General features: G+C 31.6%; 2 protein-coding genes across 3 annotated transcripts; one reads left to right on the top strand and one right to left on the bottom strand.

Moving 5' to 3' along the window:
* Nucleotides 1-117: 117 nt before the first annotated feature.
* On the top strand, nt 118-3,119 carry LOC114410257 (cytochrome b5-like). 2 transcript variants are annotated; one of them, XM_028374116.1, is made up of 4 exons: nt 118-260; nt 464-561; nt 2,510-2,576; nt 2,664-3,119. In XM_028374116.1, exons 2-4 carry the CDS (start codon nt 475-477, stop codon nt 2,912-2,914), a joined length of 405 nt encoding a protein of 134 aa, XP_028229917.1. In that variant the 5' UTR covers nt 118-260; nt 464-474; the 3' UTR covers nt 2,915-3,119. The 2 variants fall into 2 exon arrangements, with proteins under 2 accessions (XP_028229917.1, XP_028229918.1); XM_028374117.1 differs by having other exon boundaries at nt 136-255.
* A 4,639-nt stretch (nt 3,120-7,758) lies between these two features.
* LOC114410255 (GTPase-activating protein GYP7-like) lies at nt 7,759-12,811 on the bottom strand. The gene is made up of 5 exons (XM_028374111.1): nt 12,065-12,811; nt 10,425-10,560; nt 10,285-10,334; nt 9,855-9,908; nt 7,759-9,711 (listed from the first exon to the last, which is right to left on the bottom strand). Exons 1-5 carry the CDS (start codon nt 12,238-12,240, stop codon nt 8,460-8,462), a joined length of 1,668 nt encoding a protein of 555 aa, XP_028229912.1. The 5' UTR covers nt 12,241-12,811; the 3' UTR covers nt 7,759-8,459.
* Nucleotides 12,812-19,651: the final 6,840 nt, after the last annotated feature.

The raw sequence follows: 19,651 nt of genomic DNA, 5'->3' as shown, positions 1-19,651 counted from the left end.
CAAAACAATACAATTATTTAAGATATTTTTTAATCAGAAATTGAGTTTCTGTATATGTGTCAATTTCTGTAATTTCAAAATTCTATGAGGCTATTTTCGCTGCCACAAAAAAATAGTGGCATATATAAGAAGTAGTACATGGGTATGTAAGCAAAGCAGTGACCACGGAGAGAGAGAGAGAGGTTTTGACGCAACACACTTTCACTGAGAAAGGATCTCTATCTACCAAGGAGCAGAATAAAACCCTTCTCTCTGGTAAGGTAAGTGTTGTCGTCACCAACCACACCAAGAATCTCTTTTTATCGATTCATAAGAATCACGTTTTTTTGTTAATTCACTTTTGGGGGGGTTTGGTGGCTGTTCCCTTTCACGTTTCATTCTTTAGATCCTCTCTTGATTCTTTCTTCTCTACAAAATTGTGGGTTTGACTTTAAAATATCTGGGTTTCATGATTTCATGGCAGTGAATAAGAGAATGGCTTCAGATCGGAAACTTCACACTTTCGAGGAGGTGGCAAAGCACGACCAGACCAAGGATTGCTGGCTCATCATTTCTGGCAAGGTCTGCTTTTTCTTTCTTTTCGAGAATTTTGATTTTCTTTCAATGATTGATTGATTCTCTGAGAGAAACAATGACGGATTAAAGATCAAATCAAGGGTTTTAATGTATATGCTTTTTGACATTTAAGTAAATGCTTCATTTGATTCGTTTGTTGATGATGATGGCGTTTGATTTTGATCTCTTCATGCATTTCTTTTTTGTCCTGTTATATTGAATTATTCATTCTTTTTTTCGGCTTGCTGATCTTGTGCAGTTGTATCTGGCTGATAATTCCTTGTTGCATTAGCATCTTTAGAGGACTTTTACTATCTCTTTGGAGGTTTTAAATTGCGGCCGAGGGTTGTGGTTTTGTTGTATTTTTTTATATTGTGGGAAATTGCAGACAAATGCAATTGTAGCCGCCACAATTGCGGTTGTGGAACTCCATAAACTTTGACTTATCGCCTGTGAAATTGCAGTTGCAGACTGTTTTTTAAACCTTGATCTTTAGTGTTAATTCTATTAAGCGCAGCTGTTTGAATAAATGACCTTAGAGGGAACTTTAGGGGCCATTTGATTTGAACAGAATCTTTTGTATTTTCATTTTTAATTATAAAAATGTCACATTATTTTTACTGTTATTTGTTGTTTTTCCAAAGATTATATAGGAAAGAGTGAAAATAGTTTATTATCATTTCCACTATTGCTTATACAAACTTTTGAAAATGGGAAATGAAATGAAAACGAAATGGCTTCTCTATAATCAAAAAGAAAACAGGACATGAAAACACAAAATAGTTTCTCAAAGTAAATGGGCCCACAGATTTCTTAAGGGGTTTGTTTTGGTGGAATGTTCCTTTATTCAACAAGTAATGGAAATGAGTTGAGAATTGAAAAATTGATTTGTAAGAAAATGCCCCAGAAGGATCAAGAAATTTGGAATGGGGGATGAATGATTCTTCTGTTACAAAATAATAATCTATTTCAACTTAGGATAACAAAAAACCTCCCATTATGTATCTTTATGCAAAGAGGAAATAAAGAACACACAAAAGAAACACTAGCTCAAAAGTTCCCTTCAACAATGTGCATATATGTCACTACTGCTATCTTTGACTTCTGATGATCGCTCATTTGATTTGGATTTGCCATTTTTTTTAGTCTGTCACTGATTGATAATTTCTGTCTAAGGAGTTGATCATCCCTTATGTGCATTACTAGTTAGTCAGCACAGCTTTAATCATGTGTATTATTATTATAGGTAAGCTTTTTAAGTAAGCCTCCCCCTTGTTTGGGAGTTTCTTAAAATAGTGGGAGTAAGGCAGGGACTATCATGTAACCCCTCAAAATTGATCCTGCATTAATTTTCATGGTTATTTTAAAGTTTTCTCAATTTGGATGGCTTATGAGGATTTTAAACATCCAAACAATGGGAAGGAAATTCATTAACCTCACATACTCTTCCTCTATTCCATCAGTTTAAACATTTGTTTCCTTCTCCTTTTTGTTACCTTCCAACTCTCATTGTAACAGCATGATAACATCCTTCTTGTGTGCAACTTGTGTATGTTTCTAGTTGAAATAGTCATATATGCTTTAAGGGGTGTTCTTCCTTAAACACTAAAGTCTATGGTAGCCTCGATGCTCTTCTGATGCAATTTGATGTTGCCTTCCTATAATACATCCTTTATACAAGACATTGTCTCATATGGACATTTGGCAGGAGGAAACCCTCTTTCACTATTCTGAACATTAGTAGAATCAAGCCTACTTTTCACTATTTAAACTTTACCCGAGATTGTAATGCCTCATTTTGAGGCTATTCAAACACCCTGAAGCATGCAGAACCCCATGTACAGAGAAATTATTAACTACGTAACTTTTGAATTTCAGTTCTAGCTCGAGTTCTAGTTTTGTTATGATGTTAATTTCTGTCACTGAACAAAGTTATGTGCTTCAATGATATTAGGTGTATGATGTCACCCCTTTCATGGAGGATCATCCCGGAGGTGATGAGGTTTTGTTATCTGCAACAGGTATGCTTATATCATCTGAAGATTATTATTAATAAAAACACTAAAGGGTAGCCATATTGATATTTGATCATGCTCTGTGGATTACAGGGAAAGATGCAACCAATGATTTTGAAGATGTTGGACACAGTGATTCTGCTAGAGATATGATGGAAAAATACTACATTGGTGAGATTGATTCATCAACTGTACCACTAAAACGTACCTACATTCCACCTCAGCAAGCTCAGTACAATCCTGACAAGACTCCAGAATTTGTGATCAAGATTTTGCAGTTCCTGGTCCCTCTCCTGATCTTGGGCTTGGCCTTTGTTGTGCGACACTACACCAAGAAAGAGTAGAGCTTCTTTATCACATTGGACCCTGGTGAAGGGTCTGTTAAGACATTTTATACAGTGTCATTTGAAGGACAGTGTTTAGTTTATTTCTGGGGTCTTTAGAATTGAATCTGGATTTGACTGGAGAACCTAATGTTGGACGATAAGTTTCGTTTCTTTTTTATTAAGGACAGTGTCATTTTAAGGGTCTTTGCTGCTTCTTTTATAACTTGTTTCTTTTTTTATTCTTCTTTATTTATCACCCTATCTCCTGGCTTAATTTTGTCACTGTAAGGCTCTTCTATTTTACGAGCATGCATGTGCAAGATGCAACAAATTGACCTCAGGGGATTTCTTTTAGAAATTTATTCTTAAAAGGGGTCTGTTTTGAAATATATTACAGAGGCGGTCTGTTTTGTAAGCATTTCGTCATTGCAGTTGGCGAAACAGGACATGTGACAGCATTTTGTCATTGCTATTGGCGAAACACAGGATACGTGGCAGCAGGGACAGTGTATTTCGTCAACGATTATAACTTTTGATAAAAATGTCTGTTTGAGACTCATAATATGTCAAAATGCTCAAAATTGAAGGAGAAATCTCTTGACAAATTCCCGTCAACTGATTTTTTCAAAAAATGCTTTTAAGTAGCTGAAAAATAGACCCCTTTTGGGAATAAATTTCTAAAAGAAATCCCCTTCTCAATTTGCCACAAGATGCCAAGAGCAATTAACTCTTTACCACGCCGTTCATTGGTACAATTAAAGTCTACTGCGTGGTTGAGCGATTAACGAAGTCACCCTCCCTAAAGGGTGCTGCTACTCGTTGCTATTCATCAATGGGTTGGAACTTGGAACATAACATGCTTAAAATATGATGCGGGTGAATTACACGACTAAAAATGTATTTACAAAATACAAGCAATAGAGTGAACTAAAATCTCAAAGCTTTGAGGCTTTGAGGGAGATGGAGAAGGAAAAACGTTAAAATGCAACCAAAACAATGAACGTGGTGAATTTTTAAATTCTGATTCAATGGTGAACCTAGAAATGTTGTTTCTGTACAAATTGCAGCATAGAGGAAAGGCTAGCAGATCATGAAGCAAGGTTTAATCCTGCTATCATATAGCAAGTTCCGGTAAAAACAAGGCTTAGATGTTTTTTTTTCTTTAGATCAAGCTTGTATTTTTTTAATTTTGTTTCCTGTAAATTTGTAGAACTAAAATTACAAAGGTGCAAGTTAAAAATTAAAAAAACTCATTTATATGGACTAAAAATAAACAAATAAAAAACTTACCGAAACTAAAATTTAAAAAACATTAATTATAGTAACTAAAAATATATTTAAACTTAAACACAATGAACGATTAACTAATGATGTTGGATGATATTCATAGGATATCTGATGTACTCAGTATGACTTCTTGTTCTTGATGGGTCCAAATTTCAACACTTGAATATCTAATATAACAATATATGGTATTATTGAATATGATTCATTGATTTGCCCTATTTTATTATATAAATTATATAGCTAATTCTGATGCTGTTTCAGGTTGTGTACTAAATTGAAACTCTTAATTTGATGTCAAAGTTACACACGTCATCACAGTTCTAAATTTTTTTATAATCAAATTAGTCCACTCAAATTTCGTTTTTCACCGCGCTTTAGTTAATCAAAGATTTTGTAATTAAATTAGTCCTTTAAAATTTTAATTTTCTGTCAAATAACTTATTTTTAACAAATAGATTTTGTAATTAAATTAGTCCTTTAAAATTTTAATTTTCTGTCAAATCACTTATTTTTAACAAATCACACCAACAATCTCATATACGTTAATCCGTACACATTTTTCAAATAAATTTTTTATCGCATTTTTTCATCACTATATTAAAAGATTTTGTTATCCATAATATGGTGAATTTTAAATCTTTAAGATACTTATTAGATGGTAGATTGAATCTTTCATAAATTAATTTGATAATAAAATCTTTATAGGATAAATACGATAATAATTTAAATATTTGAAAGACTAATTTCGTAACTATTTTTTTTTAATGACTAACGCATCTAAAGGGTTTTTTTTTTCCTCAAAAAATGTAATGAAAATGTGTAGTGTCATTTACTGACTTCTCAAATAAAAAGTACTAACACTTCTGTACATGAAAAATGTAACAGATGAAAATTGGATAGCCAATAGGGGAAGGGGTTGCCTAAAAGCCACAACACGTATATCCATAGGCTGCACGTTGCTTATTGGTGTGGTTTCGGTGGTGGTAGAAAAAGTGATAAAGAAGCAATACATGTGATGGGAACTATATTTGTGAAAAACGTTAACAAAAATATAATGAAAATAAAAGGGCAAGAAAATGGTTTTGGGCAATAAAAATGAAAGAAACGAAAAGGGGACTGCACAAGGAAGATAACGATAGGAAACCAAAGAAAGGAGGAAGAAAGAAGACACTTGAGAGTGGAGAAAAGAACCTTCCAGTGAGTGTAAACGTTGAAAAAAATGAAGATTAAAACAAGATGCTATTAATATGGAGGATTTACTTGCATTTGAGACAAGAAGGATAAGAAAGAGAAAAATAAAATATAATGAGTGATTCAATGAGAAAAGAGAAAGAAAAGTTCAATGAATATTTTATTCACTTTATATTTTTTAGTGTGATAATGTAACCCTAGTATATGAAAAAGTGAAAAAGTGTTTTTGTTGTTGTGAAATAAAAAGCCTTCGTATCTTAATGCAACAATTGTTAAGAGTTCTTTCTTTTCTAGTTTTTCAATTCAAAAGTAACAAATTTAAATTTGAATTTATGATCATAGTTTTTTCATATTCTAATTTAATTTATGATATGGTTATTGGTTAAAAGTGCACAAAAAATTTCTTTAGAATACTGGGTGAAGGAATTTACTTGTAAGCTTTAACTCTGTATTAGTCCTGTAAAAGAAACTTTGTATTAGTTTGCATTAATGCAGCACATTAATATATATAAGCATTATACACTTAATTTATTTTTTTTACAAAAATCTATTCCAAAATAGCAATAATGAAATCTATCCAACTTATTTGAAAGGAGAAAAAAAAATAGAAGAACAAAATCATAATTAGGAGGAAATAGTGTGTCTACCTGAGACACATATAGACAAATGAGTTAGCCTAGTGCTATCATGCAAGAGTTTTTTGGTAAACAAACTTTGTATGACAAAATGGCACATGTGAGTTTTTTTTTTCTTGGGAAATTACTATAGCATGATTCAATAATTAGATTGATCAAATTTAACTTTTGCAAATAAAAAAAATGGAGATATCATTTTATCTAGTTTAACACTAAGTATAATTTAATCATATCTGATCGAATGAGAAATTAATTTTTATGTAAGTGATACAAAAAACATATTGATCATTTGATTATACTACGATTAATTGAGATTAAAACAAGGAAATCACATGACCTTAAGTAGTTTTATGACTTTAACGTATCATTTGACTTTAATGATTAAATTAATTTACTCAATCACTAAAGTTTTTTTTTTACAGAACTCAATCACTAAAGTTTAGAGTTTTTAGTTATATAAAAATATATTTTTAGATGAGTGTAAAAATAATTTACATCGATATATATGTCGCAATTAAATTATGTTTAGCACCAGTCCAGAAGAGGAGGAACAATCAAACGAAATTCTAGTCCACACGAGCCTAATCTTAGCAGGGTACATGCAAACTCCAAATGCTCAAATCATTATTGGCAATAAGAGAGTAACGGGGGATATTTGATTGGAGAAAAGTTTTTGATTTTTGGGGAAAACTTAATTTTTCATTTTTTATATGTATTTTTAAAAAAATAACATTTCTGATTTTTTAGGAATGTTTTTTAATTAGTTACCCATGAAATTTTTTTCCTGATGGAAGGTAAATCTTTTTTTTAAAGTAAATTTTTTATTTTATTACAATAAAATCATCATGTTATTTTTTATTAAATTATAATGTGATAAATAATTAAAGTAATCGTAAAAATACGTATAACTCTTTGATTTCTGTAAATCTTATCTAAAGACTATCAATGACTAATCAAATAAATTTTATTCATTAAAAAAACATGATTTTCAGAAATCTTCATTCTCATGCATGAAAAAAACTTCTTCCCCGTCAAACAGAGTAAAAGTTAGAGGGCATAGTTAGGTGCTCTATTACTTGTTTATATTATTCTCTGTAAGTTACAATAATTCTTCTTACATGACAAGGCATGAAAAATGCCTCTAGAATGAACCTTGTGATTTGAACATTGTATTGCTTAACAGATTTGTGTCTAATACTTTTATTTTTTTACGGTACCCCTACCTGAACCCATGTACAGATGGTAATCACAAAATCAGTTCACCCCAGTGAACAGGTAATTCAACATTTATAAAACAGAAAACATTATAAATGTGGAATAACCCGAGACTGCATGGGGATGAAAGAACCAGTATCCCTCTACTACATCACATTAAAAAAGCAAACTTAGAAAAGTTCCCCTGATAGCCTTCAAAGACTTCTGTAAACAAGGTTTAAAAATCTGCCAAATCCAACGTGTTGCTACACAAAACTTTGGCACTTACGGCTCCACGGCCAATAAGATTATCTATTCTTAAGGGCTTGAACTTAATAATGTTGAGATAGATCGGTGTCAAACTTCGTGACTGTAATGTAGTTTATGTAGGATCGTAAGATTCTCTATTTCTTAGATGTGTTGAATCCTAAGCCTGAACTTGACCAAGAAACTTGGATTCGATTCCACCTGAGAACCTTATTGATAGGCAATCTATAAGTACTTTTAAAATGAGTTTAATTTTTCTTTTATTTAAATGAGATTGCACGAAAGAGAGAAAAACAAAGAGCTGTTAGGCCTGATAAATAAGTAAAGGTACGTGGTCAATTTATGAGGCAATATGTATACCAGGGCCTAACTTAACCAGTGACCCTCAAACTCACATCACATAATGATATGCAACTCGGTCAGCAGCTAAAAGAGTCAAAAGGACTCATGAGTTGAGCCTTCAGTCAAAAAGGACAACATCATAATTGTCGACAATATCTCAGCCTCTTCATCAAACGGTTACATGCACCTACCACTCCTGCTTTTCGCAAAGGTGCTCCGAGATGTGTCCCAAATCAGAATTGAAAAAGAAATGAAAAGAAAAGAAAAGGATGGAGCCAGCGTGAAAAATAAAGAGGTAAAAAAAAGAAGATGCCATCTAAATCTAACCAGCTTCAATGCCCCAAATTAAGGCAACATAGTCGAAACTAAGCCTCGTAAATAAGCATTAAGCAGTGGCAAAATTCAGCAAGCAGCCATGCCATCTAAATCTAGCCATCTTCAATCCCCACATGAGCCAAAATTGTCGAAATCAGAGTCTCGTAAATAAGCAGTGGCAATTTTCAGCATGCAGCAGCAGAGGCTTCGTTGCAATATATACTTGACATTTGCAGAATTTTTTGATGCAGAGGAGAAATCTGGCAGCTTGAAAGCAAAGATCTTTTGGCCAATATTATAAACTAATAGTTTGTAAAAGTATCAACTGCAGGTCATCGGAATGATGTCTCTATTTTCATTTTGTCATGAAGGGTGACCACCAAGTTATGTGCATCATCCAGCAGCTTCCAAACATCAAGGTGTCCTGCCATGCCATTGCATTCCTTGAGGATCTCGTCCATGCTGCTATACTTCTCGATAATTAGTTTCCTCCTCTGTAAAACTGAAGCTGCTATTGCGTAAAGCAATAAATCATCTGTCGGTGGAGCTCGCTGCCTAATTCTGCTCCATGCAGATTTCCCAATACCAGCTCTGATTGCTGCTTGATCTGCCCACATTACTTCCCACAGGCAGAGAGTCTGTTCAAATGTCAACTCCCTTCTAAACAATACCACCACCATCCTGTACACAAAAAAGCAATCCTCAGCCTGGAGCTTCTGCAGATGCCTAAACAGATGGCCATCCTTGAACTTGATAATCTTTGCAACTATATCAAGTTGCCTCCTAATACCCACCTCATCAAGCCTGAAATTTTGCCGAGCCTTTTTCATGAATCCAACAAAACACCAGAAAGCCTCATGATCTTCGGGTATAACACTAACTATAGGAGATAGCAGATCACTCATACCCTGGCAGTAACCAATTTCAGGGTCGTACAAAGCATATGCTTCGAGAATAGCAACTAGTCGAGCAGCATGAAAGATTCTGCTGGCATCTAGGTGACTATAATCCTTCAACCCAACAGCCTCAGCAGAACGATATGCCCTACTGTCTGGTACAATTGCTTGAGAAGGGGAGTATGGCATCCATTCTGCGTTCGCACGTACAGCATCAAGTCGGATGATCCGTTGCCATGTGGCAAAATCTTCATTTGTCCATTGTTTTGATGGGACTTTCATCGGTGAGGGAGAAGAATTTTCCTTGGGAGTTGTCTTGGAACTGTTCTCTTCCTGACCATCATCAGAAGGAAATGTCTGAATTATCTCAGGACCTTCTGAGGAGTCTGAATCAGTGGAATCAGTATCCAGTGCAGAGGCATCAGCATTGCTGATATTTGGAGCATCATCTCCTTCCAACAGGGCACTAGATGGATCATCTGAATATTCAGCATCTGGGCTTCGTTCCTCACTAGAAAGAGATTCTCTGGCACTCGTTGCATCTTCAGAACTAGGAGAACCATAATCTTGAATAAAACTTGCACTATCTCCTTCATAGCTGATTTCACCTATTTCATTTAACTTAAAGTTCCCATTGCTGTGCTTTAGCAGTTGGCGGCATTGTCTGCGGAGTTTCTCATACTCCTTTCTGCATTTAAGGATTTAGCATAAAAGCAACATTATGTTAAACTCAACAAACAGAAGAGGGAAGTACACACAAAATTAAGTTTTAAATGCTGGAGGAATATGATGGATGGAGCATGAATTTGGGGATCCAATATATATGTTTACCTATTTTGAGTTCTTATAGCATCTCTTTCTTCTTTTGTACTGTCCAAGTCATAGCTGTATAATTTGAATATGTAATCAGTAACCATAATACATATAGAAAAGGTTGGGGAAAAAATTCTATTGACATAAATGAGAGAAGGAAATCAATATCCTTCCCAGTACCGAACATGAAGCAAAGAATCAAGTTTGTTGTATTATAATTTATAAATGATAGATGACTAAGGTTCTTCCCAACCAAGTAATGCAGCCTCATGCACTAAAATTTCAAAAGGAGAAAGGCACTTCAAATTGCCCCAAGTAACTGTATGTCCATTCCGTATCTCCTGTGTGTCTAAAGTTTCCATAATCCATATGTCCTAGATCCCAAGTATTTAAGAAAATAAATAGTAAACATTATTTAGAAATGAAAGATAAAGGATAACATGCTTACACTCCAAGTAGGAATGGCCAAACTTCAGCTCTGATACTAGGATCAACACCCTGCATCAGATATTTATAATGATATCAATTTCAAAGAGAAACACCAAAACCACAAATTTAAAATCTAGATGATCAGATTATTAAACTCACTCCACTGCGAACTCTTTTCAAGAACTTAATTCCACCATCCCGTATTCTCCCATCCTGGGTAAACACGCTTTTCCATTGCTGAGGTGTAAGGACATGTTTTCTTTTCCTGCGTGACCATGGTGATTTAAGACGACCCCTGAAATTTTGCCAAAAGTAATTATTCAATATTACTGCTTGTATGTCAATTTCAGAATAGAGAAAAGGCAGCAATCATTTAAGCAATTTAGGGGGAGTGAAAAAGTACACAGAAAAATATATTCTTCCAGATTAAAAGCAAATCACAGTGCTGCAGTATAACAGATACATTTTTTCAAGCCAATTGCGGCTTTCTTCTTTTCCCATGGAAAAAAAATTGAGCAAGCACATACAAGTTTTAGTAATTTAAAATTACAAAACTGTGCATGACATTCTGTCACAGATTTCATACATTTTCATTTCATTACTGCTAACTGCTTATGGATTCTGGAGTAAAAAGTAGAACTAACTTATTTGCTTACTGCCAAAACAATTAAATGCATTCGGTGCTAGAAGCCATAAACTTCATAGTTAATAACTTAATATTGCAATATGCAGCAATAAATTTACATATGAAAATGAATTAAATCAAGTTTGAGAAATCCGAGTTTGCGTTATGTTTTATATCAACAATGGAGTTCTTGTCCAATGTGAAGTTCAGCTCTGACTTCAATAATATCACATGTTTGTTGCTTTGTGTACTGCTAAATTTACACGACACAGTCTTGGAAAATTAAAGTAGTTGATTTCAAATTCCGATGAGATTACAGCATCACCATTATCAGTTTAAATTTTTAACTAACTGAAGAAGTACAATTTTATGGGCATGCAATTTAATAATTTAATAATTTAATAATAATAATAATAATGAAGACAGCACACAAAAAAACTGTCCTTGAAGACTGGAACACATCAACACCCCTCAGATAATATAACTAGTTTAAAGCTTCAAAATTGTAATCCTTGATGCAGCAGTTTGATTGACATACAACTACTGTAACATACTGTCTTAAATGTTCTTAAACACCAAAAATTTAATTAGGTTCAGAAAATATATTTTTTCAGTCTCCAAATGAACACACTCACTAAACATACTAGCACAGATCTCCCTCTATAGCACGGGAAGAAACAAAAAAGACAAACAGGGGTCTAGCTGTCCGATCAAGATCACCATTTAGTTAGGTTTTTTCACCCACTATTGATTTGACACGAGAAAAGGAACTTCAGATTAAAGAAATCTCCCACACAAAAAAACCAAAATTTTCCCCACCAAAATCAAAAGAGAGATCTGTCTCACTCCCACTACCTCGTCCTCCTCAACCCTCCTTTCTTCTTTCACAGACAAATCGGAATTTTTTATTTATTTTAATTTTGAAAAACATTGCAGTTTCCAACAAATCAACGATTCAACCAATCAGACCGAAATGCTGCCGAACAAAGAGACCCAAAACAGAAACGCAACACACACAAGCTGATCAACCTAAGCGGACACTGACACCAACACTGGGGATGCGCAGAAGTGGAGATCTGGCACGAAATAAACACAAAAAGTAATAGAAATCTCAGCTCTGAATAAAAAAAAAAGTTCAAAAAATTGAACAGAGAATGAGAAAGGAAGAACTCACCGATCAGAGGACGAACAAGAGGCTGGTGAGGAAGAAGTGACAACGAATAGAACCGATCGCAAATGGATCCACGAAGAGGAGGAAGACGACGAGGACGACGATTGCGACGACGACGACGAAGGAGAGGAATTCGAAGACGACGATTGCGAATTGTGACTTCGTCTAAGGGGATTCATCTATGTACACTTTTTTTCTTTCGGTTTTTTCCGTTTTTGTTTTCTCCTTTTAGTGTAACAAAATCGGAATCGAAAACAGTATCTCTCTCTAGCTAGGGTTTTTGCTATTGCGATTTCGACGATGCTCTCTCTAATTCGATCATTCGAGAGAGGTCTTAGGTTTTTTACCTACTGGCACCGCAGAAGACGACGGAGACGAAAGCAAGGCCGGCGAGGGCCGTGAAGAGCAGCGCCGGAGTAACCACCTCCGAAGCCATGGAGAACAACCCGGCACCGCCGGCGACGAAGTGAGGGTCGTTGGTGGTGTTCGAGTGAGTGGATGTGACCATGGAGGGTAAATTACAGAAATGCCCTTTCAATGATCCCTGGTTGGCTCCTCAATTCGTTGTTTCTGAGACCAGTTAGAGAGAGAAGAATGGAAAATAATAGAAGAGAGAGAGAGAGAGAGAGAGAGTGGAGTCTCTCTCACATCACACCGGAGAGTGTCAAGAGAGAGAGAGAAAGGACTGAGATGGAAATAAATAGAAAGGAAGAGTGGTAGAGTAGGGAAACCAAACTAAAACCAGAATCTAATCTAATATATGCTTTCGGGCTTTCTTTTTGCTTTCATAGCGGAACGGAAGAAGAGCAAAACGCTGTCGTATCACATCTTCAAACTTTCAAACTAACTCACTAGTCACTAATCTCAATAATAATGGCAAATTATGCCAACAAGATAATCTCTTTCTTTTTTTCCTCCATTAATAAATCGCCTTCTAATCTAATAATCATGGGGTCAATTGCTTTATTTCTAGTAAAGTGATTAAATGTTGTTGTCTTATAATTTAAGGAGGTGTTTGGTTTGACTGTTTTTTATTTTTATTTTCACTGAAAATAAAAAATAATGATAAAAATGTGTTTGGTTAGATTTTTTAAAATATTTTTATATTTTTTCAAACAAACCAAAAATTAGAAATAAACTTCGTTTTCAGTTTTATGTTAAAACCAGAAACCTCATCTTGGGTAAAATAAAAATGTGATGATTAAGTAAATCTAAAAATACATTTGTTTTAAAATATATTTTCAGTAGTATTTTTATTTCTTGAAAACAGAAAATAAGAAGTCAAATCAAACATATTTTCAGAATTCTAATTTTTTAAGAATAAAAACAGTTTTTAAAAAATAAAAACAAAAAATAAAAATGTAAACCAAATATATCCTAATTAATTTCTACCGTTTAGAAAAATTGTTCTCTTTCTTCTTCTTCTTTTTTCCTTTGTATTATTAATTAAAAGATTAGAAAGTTGGAATGATTATTCATAACAAATTTAGTGTAGTTTGAATGAGATTTTACTTCACATCCAACTCCATTCTCACTATTGTGAACAAATGAGAATGTGTTACTTATAAAATTAGTTTTCATATTAATTAGGTGAAAAAAAATTGTAATTTTTTTATGTAGCAAACAGAATCTCATGGCAATAATCTAATTGAGATTAATCGTGGTAATTCGAGTTTCTGTCACAAGGCACGTGTTCTTGATTTTTTTTTTTAAAAAAAAATTGCATACTATAAACCATTCTACTTAAAATATTACCATGGCATGTGATGTTAAATATTTTTTTTATACGATGAAGTTTTTACAAAATTAGAAATTAAATTGAATGTTCATATCTGTATTGTATATTATTGATTTTTAAGGCAATTAATGAAAAATTCATTTATGATTAAACTAAATTTTATGAAAATCAAAACTATTATATGAATTAAATTTATTTTTATTGGAAGTATTTAATTTTATCGTGCCTTATATGTATAATTTTCACACTTGCAAACTTCATCTAAAAATGTGCACTTAAATGGGTTAATTGATCTGTTGTAAAAAAAAATTGGGTTAATTGATCTATTGGGTTTCATCAATTATTTAAGTTTATTCAGATGAAATCAATTTTATTCTGTAAAATCTCTTTCTCAATAATTGGAAATGTAATTCTAAAAAATGAAAAATAAATAAATAAATAAATAAAACTTAATTGTAATTTTGGTCTACAAAAGGTTTCACATTAAGTATATTCACTTAAATTCTAATTGCACAAATTGAGTTATATAGATATTATAATTGTAAAATTTTAATTTAGATGATAATGTGATGATTGACATATATATTGGATCACTTAATTGTACTTTTGATCTAATTGGATAAATTAAATAATCTAGGTATCATAAATTTTCAATTTTGATTTCTTTATTCACATTTTATTAAATATTTAACTTATGATCGATTTACCTTAAGGCTTTTTTTTTTAATTATTTAAAGAGTTTTGATATATTATAAGCCTCAATTGAATATATGAGTTAAAAGTTATTTTGTTAACATTGTTACATAAGATAATAGTTAACATTGTTACATAATCTGTATAATATATTATTGATTTTTAAGGAAATTAATGAAAAATCACTTATAATAAATTAAAATTTACTAAAATCGCATGTATCGTATGGAATTCATTTATAGAAAATCATAACTATTATACGAATCTGATAAAAATTTATAGGAAATGTTTAATTTTATCGTGCATTACAGGTATATTTTTTAACTTGTAATCTTCATCTAAAATTATTTTCTTAAATGGGTTAATTCCTTTTATGGGGTGTTTTCCATTTCATTATTATTTTAGTTCAGATGAAGTCAATTTTTTCTTATAAAATCTCTTTCTCAATCATTAGAAATGTAATTCTAGAAAATGAGAAGAAAAAAACTCAAAGTATTGAAAGCCCTTTTTTTTTATATAAAAATGTATTCAACACCTTATACTTTGGTATAATCTTGGCTACTATGTATGTGTGATTTTCTTATTTGAACTTGGTTAACTTAAAACGAGTAACATTTGCATTTGTAAGTTACAGTCTTACATCATGTTTGAATCCAGAGAAAGAAAATAAAAATAAAAAACAATTATGTTTGCTTAGTCAACGAAAAAAACAGAAGAAATAAAGCCTAAAAAGCAATATTTTTTTTACTATATTGTTTTATGTTTTCAAATAATTTTTTTTTTTCTGTTATCTTATCCCATTAAAAAGTTATATATAGTTTTTAAAAAAAGCAGTTGAAACTGTAATTGTAGTTCAGCAATCGGCATCATCTTCTTCCAATTAATTAATCTATCCATGTTGGTACGAAATTTCATTAATTTTAACATGATTAAATGTAGGGATGTGTAAAAAAACCAAATCAACCAAATCATTCTAAAACCAAATCGAACAAAATCACTTTATAAAAATAGTTCGATTTATGAAAACAGTTCAATTCAAACAAAACTAATTTTATGAAATAGTTTGATTCACGTGGTCTAGACAAATATTTTTTTAAAACAATATAAACAGTATAAATTCATTCTTAAACTTGCTGGGGTTAATTGGAAATTATTTTAGATAATTTTCTCTAATAAATATTTATAAACAAAATAATAGAATGAAAAAAAGAATTATAATGAATGGAACTTTGTATATAAATTAAAATTGCCTAAAAAAATTATATAAACTAAAACTAACTTTTCTACTTTCATAATTTAATCGTCTGTTTCATTTTCATAGTCTCAATAGTAAAGTTTAGCAGTCAAAAAACCACTCACAGATACTATTCATACAATTTTTTTAGCAATGTGACTACTTTTATGATTTATTACCTGCTTTTTTTTTTTTTTAAACGAGGAATACATTTTATATGATAAAAGGAGCTCTTCTATGTATAAGCTACGAGTATCTTTTTCTATAAGGTATTTTGTTCAAATCGTGTGACACTATTATTATGGATGATAAGCTCCTTTTCTAAATATTTAAACTCAAAAGAATATTAATTAAATTAAAATAATTTCGTGTCAATTAATTTAAATATACTATAATAAACAGAAATATTTATTTAGACATTATTAAGTTCTATGAATAAAGCAAATTATACTGTGAACAAGACAAATACTCTTTGAAAGCAAAAAAAAATAATAGTGTTTATCTTATAATCATGTTGTTCACTAAAGTTGGATCAACATTAATTAACATGAAGTAATTGATAGATGATCATAATTTAGGGTTTGATCTCGAGATTTATATAAAAGAGCATTTTGTTAAGATATATTGGTCTCTTAAATAAATCATATAAGTAGAGTATTATTTTTTTTTCTTGACTCTCTAGTTCATAAGAGGAAACTGACTCTGATTAATCTATTGATCTGAAATTCGATAAAGAGATAAATAAAATCTAATTAAAAAATTATTTAGTTGATAACAAAGATATTGATTGAAAATTAATCTAATAAGTGTAATTTAGTTGGTAACATATGTTAAGTTTGTAAAAAATAATTAGATTAGATTTCTGCACAACACACCTTTGAAAATGGGTAAAGTAAATGTAACTAAATTTTCGACCAATGATTAATCTCATAGTTAATAAAAAAAATCAAAGTTTGTAAAAATAACTCAAGATTCATGGAACATCCAAAAATTCTAATTAAGGTGGTCATCAAATTTAAAGAATAAAAGTTTTGGATGTAAATGTTATTGTGTGTTTTTCTTAAACTTATTTTACTATTTCTTATAGAAAATTGGTGAAATACTTTTAAAAAAAGTTCTAAAAAATTCACAAATAAAACATATGAATAAATATTTAAAAAGGTATTACCAGAAATACAAAACTATATTGGAGTACTATGATAGTAAATTAAAATTAATAAATTAAATTTTAATAATTTGTAATTTATCATATCTGTATGCATATTATCATAATATAATTATTAATTTTTCAATCAATAATAATAAATTATACATTTCATCTTTCAAAATATGCTCTTACTTTCGTGGAAACGTTGATTAAGACAACACGATAATAGTAATTACTTGTTAGTAACACGACCCTTACATTTCATATCCGGTCAAAAGCAGGTTGAATTTGCGAACATAACACCACCGACTTGTGCGTAACTGAATTTCTGGTCACGTTTGTCTTTTGAAAATATGTTATGTAATCGATCCATAGATAGGCTAATAGTAATGGAACTGTGTCCACTAAAGCGAATAAAAGTAAACTGAAAATTTTCAATCGAAAAATTAACTGTTGATATAATAATACGTGCATAATTTCTTTCATTTTATTATCAATAAAGTGAATTGCTCGTTTTAGAAAAATCGAATCCAATAATAATACGTGCATAACTGTTGATATTTACTTATTTTCAGTATAATTTGAAAGCAGGCCAAAACTTACTAGGTGGCGTTCTTTGAACCGATGATTTTGCATTTTTTTTTCTTTAAAAAAGAAATAGAAAAGGACAGGTATAATTGTCAACTAAGTAACTAACAACTGACGTTGAATTGTGCATACGAAATAAAATGTAGAAATATCAGTCAACATAATCAGGCGCAGGGCTTTCCTTTTTTCCTTTTCATTATGTAGCCCAGTGATTTACTAATTTTAAACCATAAAAACGTTGAAAAAAGATAAGTATAAAAATAAACAAAATAATTGCATTTAAGCAAAGTTATTAACTCATGGGAGTTGTGGATACACTCATGAAAGGTTTTACTGTGTTCACAACTTCACATATTTAAAAATGATCTAAAATAAGGTATTATGAGCAAAATTAGTTTATGATTATGTGAGTTGAGGAATATTCATAATTTCAGACTGAAAAAATTAAGCAAAATTATTATTTTAGAAATCTCTAATAATTGATTAAGATGTCAGACATTGAAAACAGAGAGTTTGAGAAACTAGAAGTTATTATGATGTAAATTTTCAGAAAAAGAAGGGAAAACAATTTTCATAATCTCTAGATTTGTTTTTGTGCTTTTCTTGGACCCTTAATATTAAAGAGGGTGTGGTACGTGAGATGGTATGATATTTCCTATTTTTGTGGGCTCCATTGTTTTCCGAGTTTATTGTTTTCCCATCAATTGCCACATTGAGATCCAACAATGGCGTATATAAAAAGTCACCCAAAATGATATGTGTTTCCTTCCATAATTTTATCACACATCCATACTATTTACAATTCCATTGCTGCTATATAGGCCCTTTGTTTGTTGGCTAGAAGAGTCCAACATTATCATGATGAAGAAGCAGCTTTAAAAAATACCATGTATTTGCCTTTTAATACACAAAAAATATTAGGCCAATAATCCCTTGTTTTCTGCAGTAACAGCAACAGTGTCTATTAATTGGGTTATTGACGTGCAAGGTAGACACACAACTTTCTTAAAAAAATGAGAAGTAAAGAAAGAAAGGAAGGAACAATCTTCCAAGGCCCATACCTTTTGAATATTTCGTGTTTTATGGGTCCTTTTCATCATCTACCACAATGATGAAAGAGATTCCAATAGAATAAACAGTGAGTCCAATCCAAAGAGAGCTTTGTCTTCTGTGGGATAATGACAACACCACCATGCCAAGGGTGTCTCGTAAGTATTCCAACCCCTAATTACAACACTGCACTCGTTGTTATAACAAAGTATGGCCTTAATTATGTGCAGTGATTGCAGTCAAAAATGCTAATGATGAAGTGGTTGTTTTGGTTTTCAAGCAAGTCCTGGCCTTGATTGTGACTTTTGCATAGTGCCAAGGTAAAGATATTAATTCTACAGAAACAAAAAAAGGTAAACAATAAATAAATATGTTTTTCACCTAAGCCTAATTATTGGATTTCAATGGAACATCTGTTAACTGTAAAATCATGGAATTTAATTTCACAACCTTCTCAGTACAATTTTTCTACAGTTCTCTTTTATTCCCCGTTTACTTTTGAACCTTTTTCATTTATGAATATGCTCAAGTTACATGAACCTGACCAATTTGGTCTGATGTGAAATTAATAAAACTGTTGATGGTCTAATTACGTGGCAGATGAATAAGGCTGGGATGCATGGTACATGACTACGTCAAATTATAAATAGCATGTTTGTATACTCTTTAAAATTATAGTAGTTACCTCAAAATTATGTTATCACCCTAATTTTTCCAAAATAATTATATGTTGCTTCAGATTCACTTCACTGTGATTTTATAATTGATTTTGGCATAACTAACCTCATATTTACCCCCAAACATTCTATAACTGAAGGTCTGAATGTGCTATTACAATTTTGCAGAGTCCTTTACCACGCATGCACTAAAGTGACATTTAAAGCAAAAAAGTGTGGGTTTTGGGGGGTGTGGGAGGATGAGAGCAAAAGATAAACTACTACATCAAGCATAACACTATCTTCTTGGACTAAGCATCCAATTTGATTGCAATTTGCAATAAAAAGATTCTCTTTTGAGAAAATGGATGCGGGATTAGAGACCAAAGTATACTTTACATGGAAAAGAAAGGTGTACAAAAACCAATGACATATAAAACCACGAAAGAAACATAAAACGTTGTGTGAAAATTTTTAAAGTATG

This window comes from Glycine soja, chromosome 4 (assembly GCF_004193775.1).
Source record: "Glycine soja cultivar W05 chromosome 4, ASM419377v2, whole genome shotgun sequence".
In the NCBI taxonomy this organism is placed as follows: domain Eukaryota; kingdom Viridiplantae; phylum Streptophyta; class Magnoliopsida; order Fabales; family Fabaceae; genus Glycine; species Glycine soja.
The sequence above is the reverse complement of the archived record's forward strand: the minus strand, read 5'-3'. Positions and strand labels throughout refer to the sequence as shown.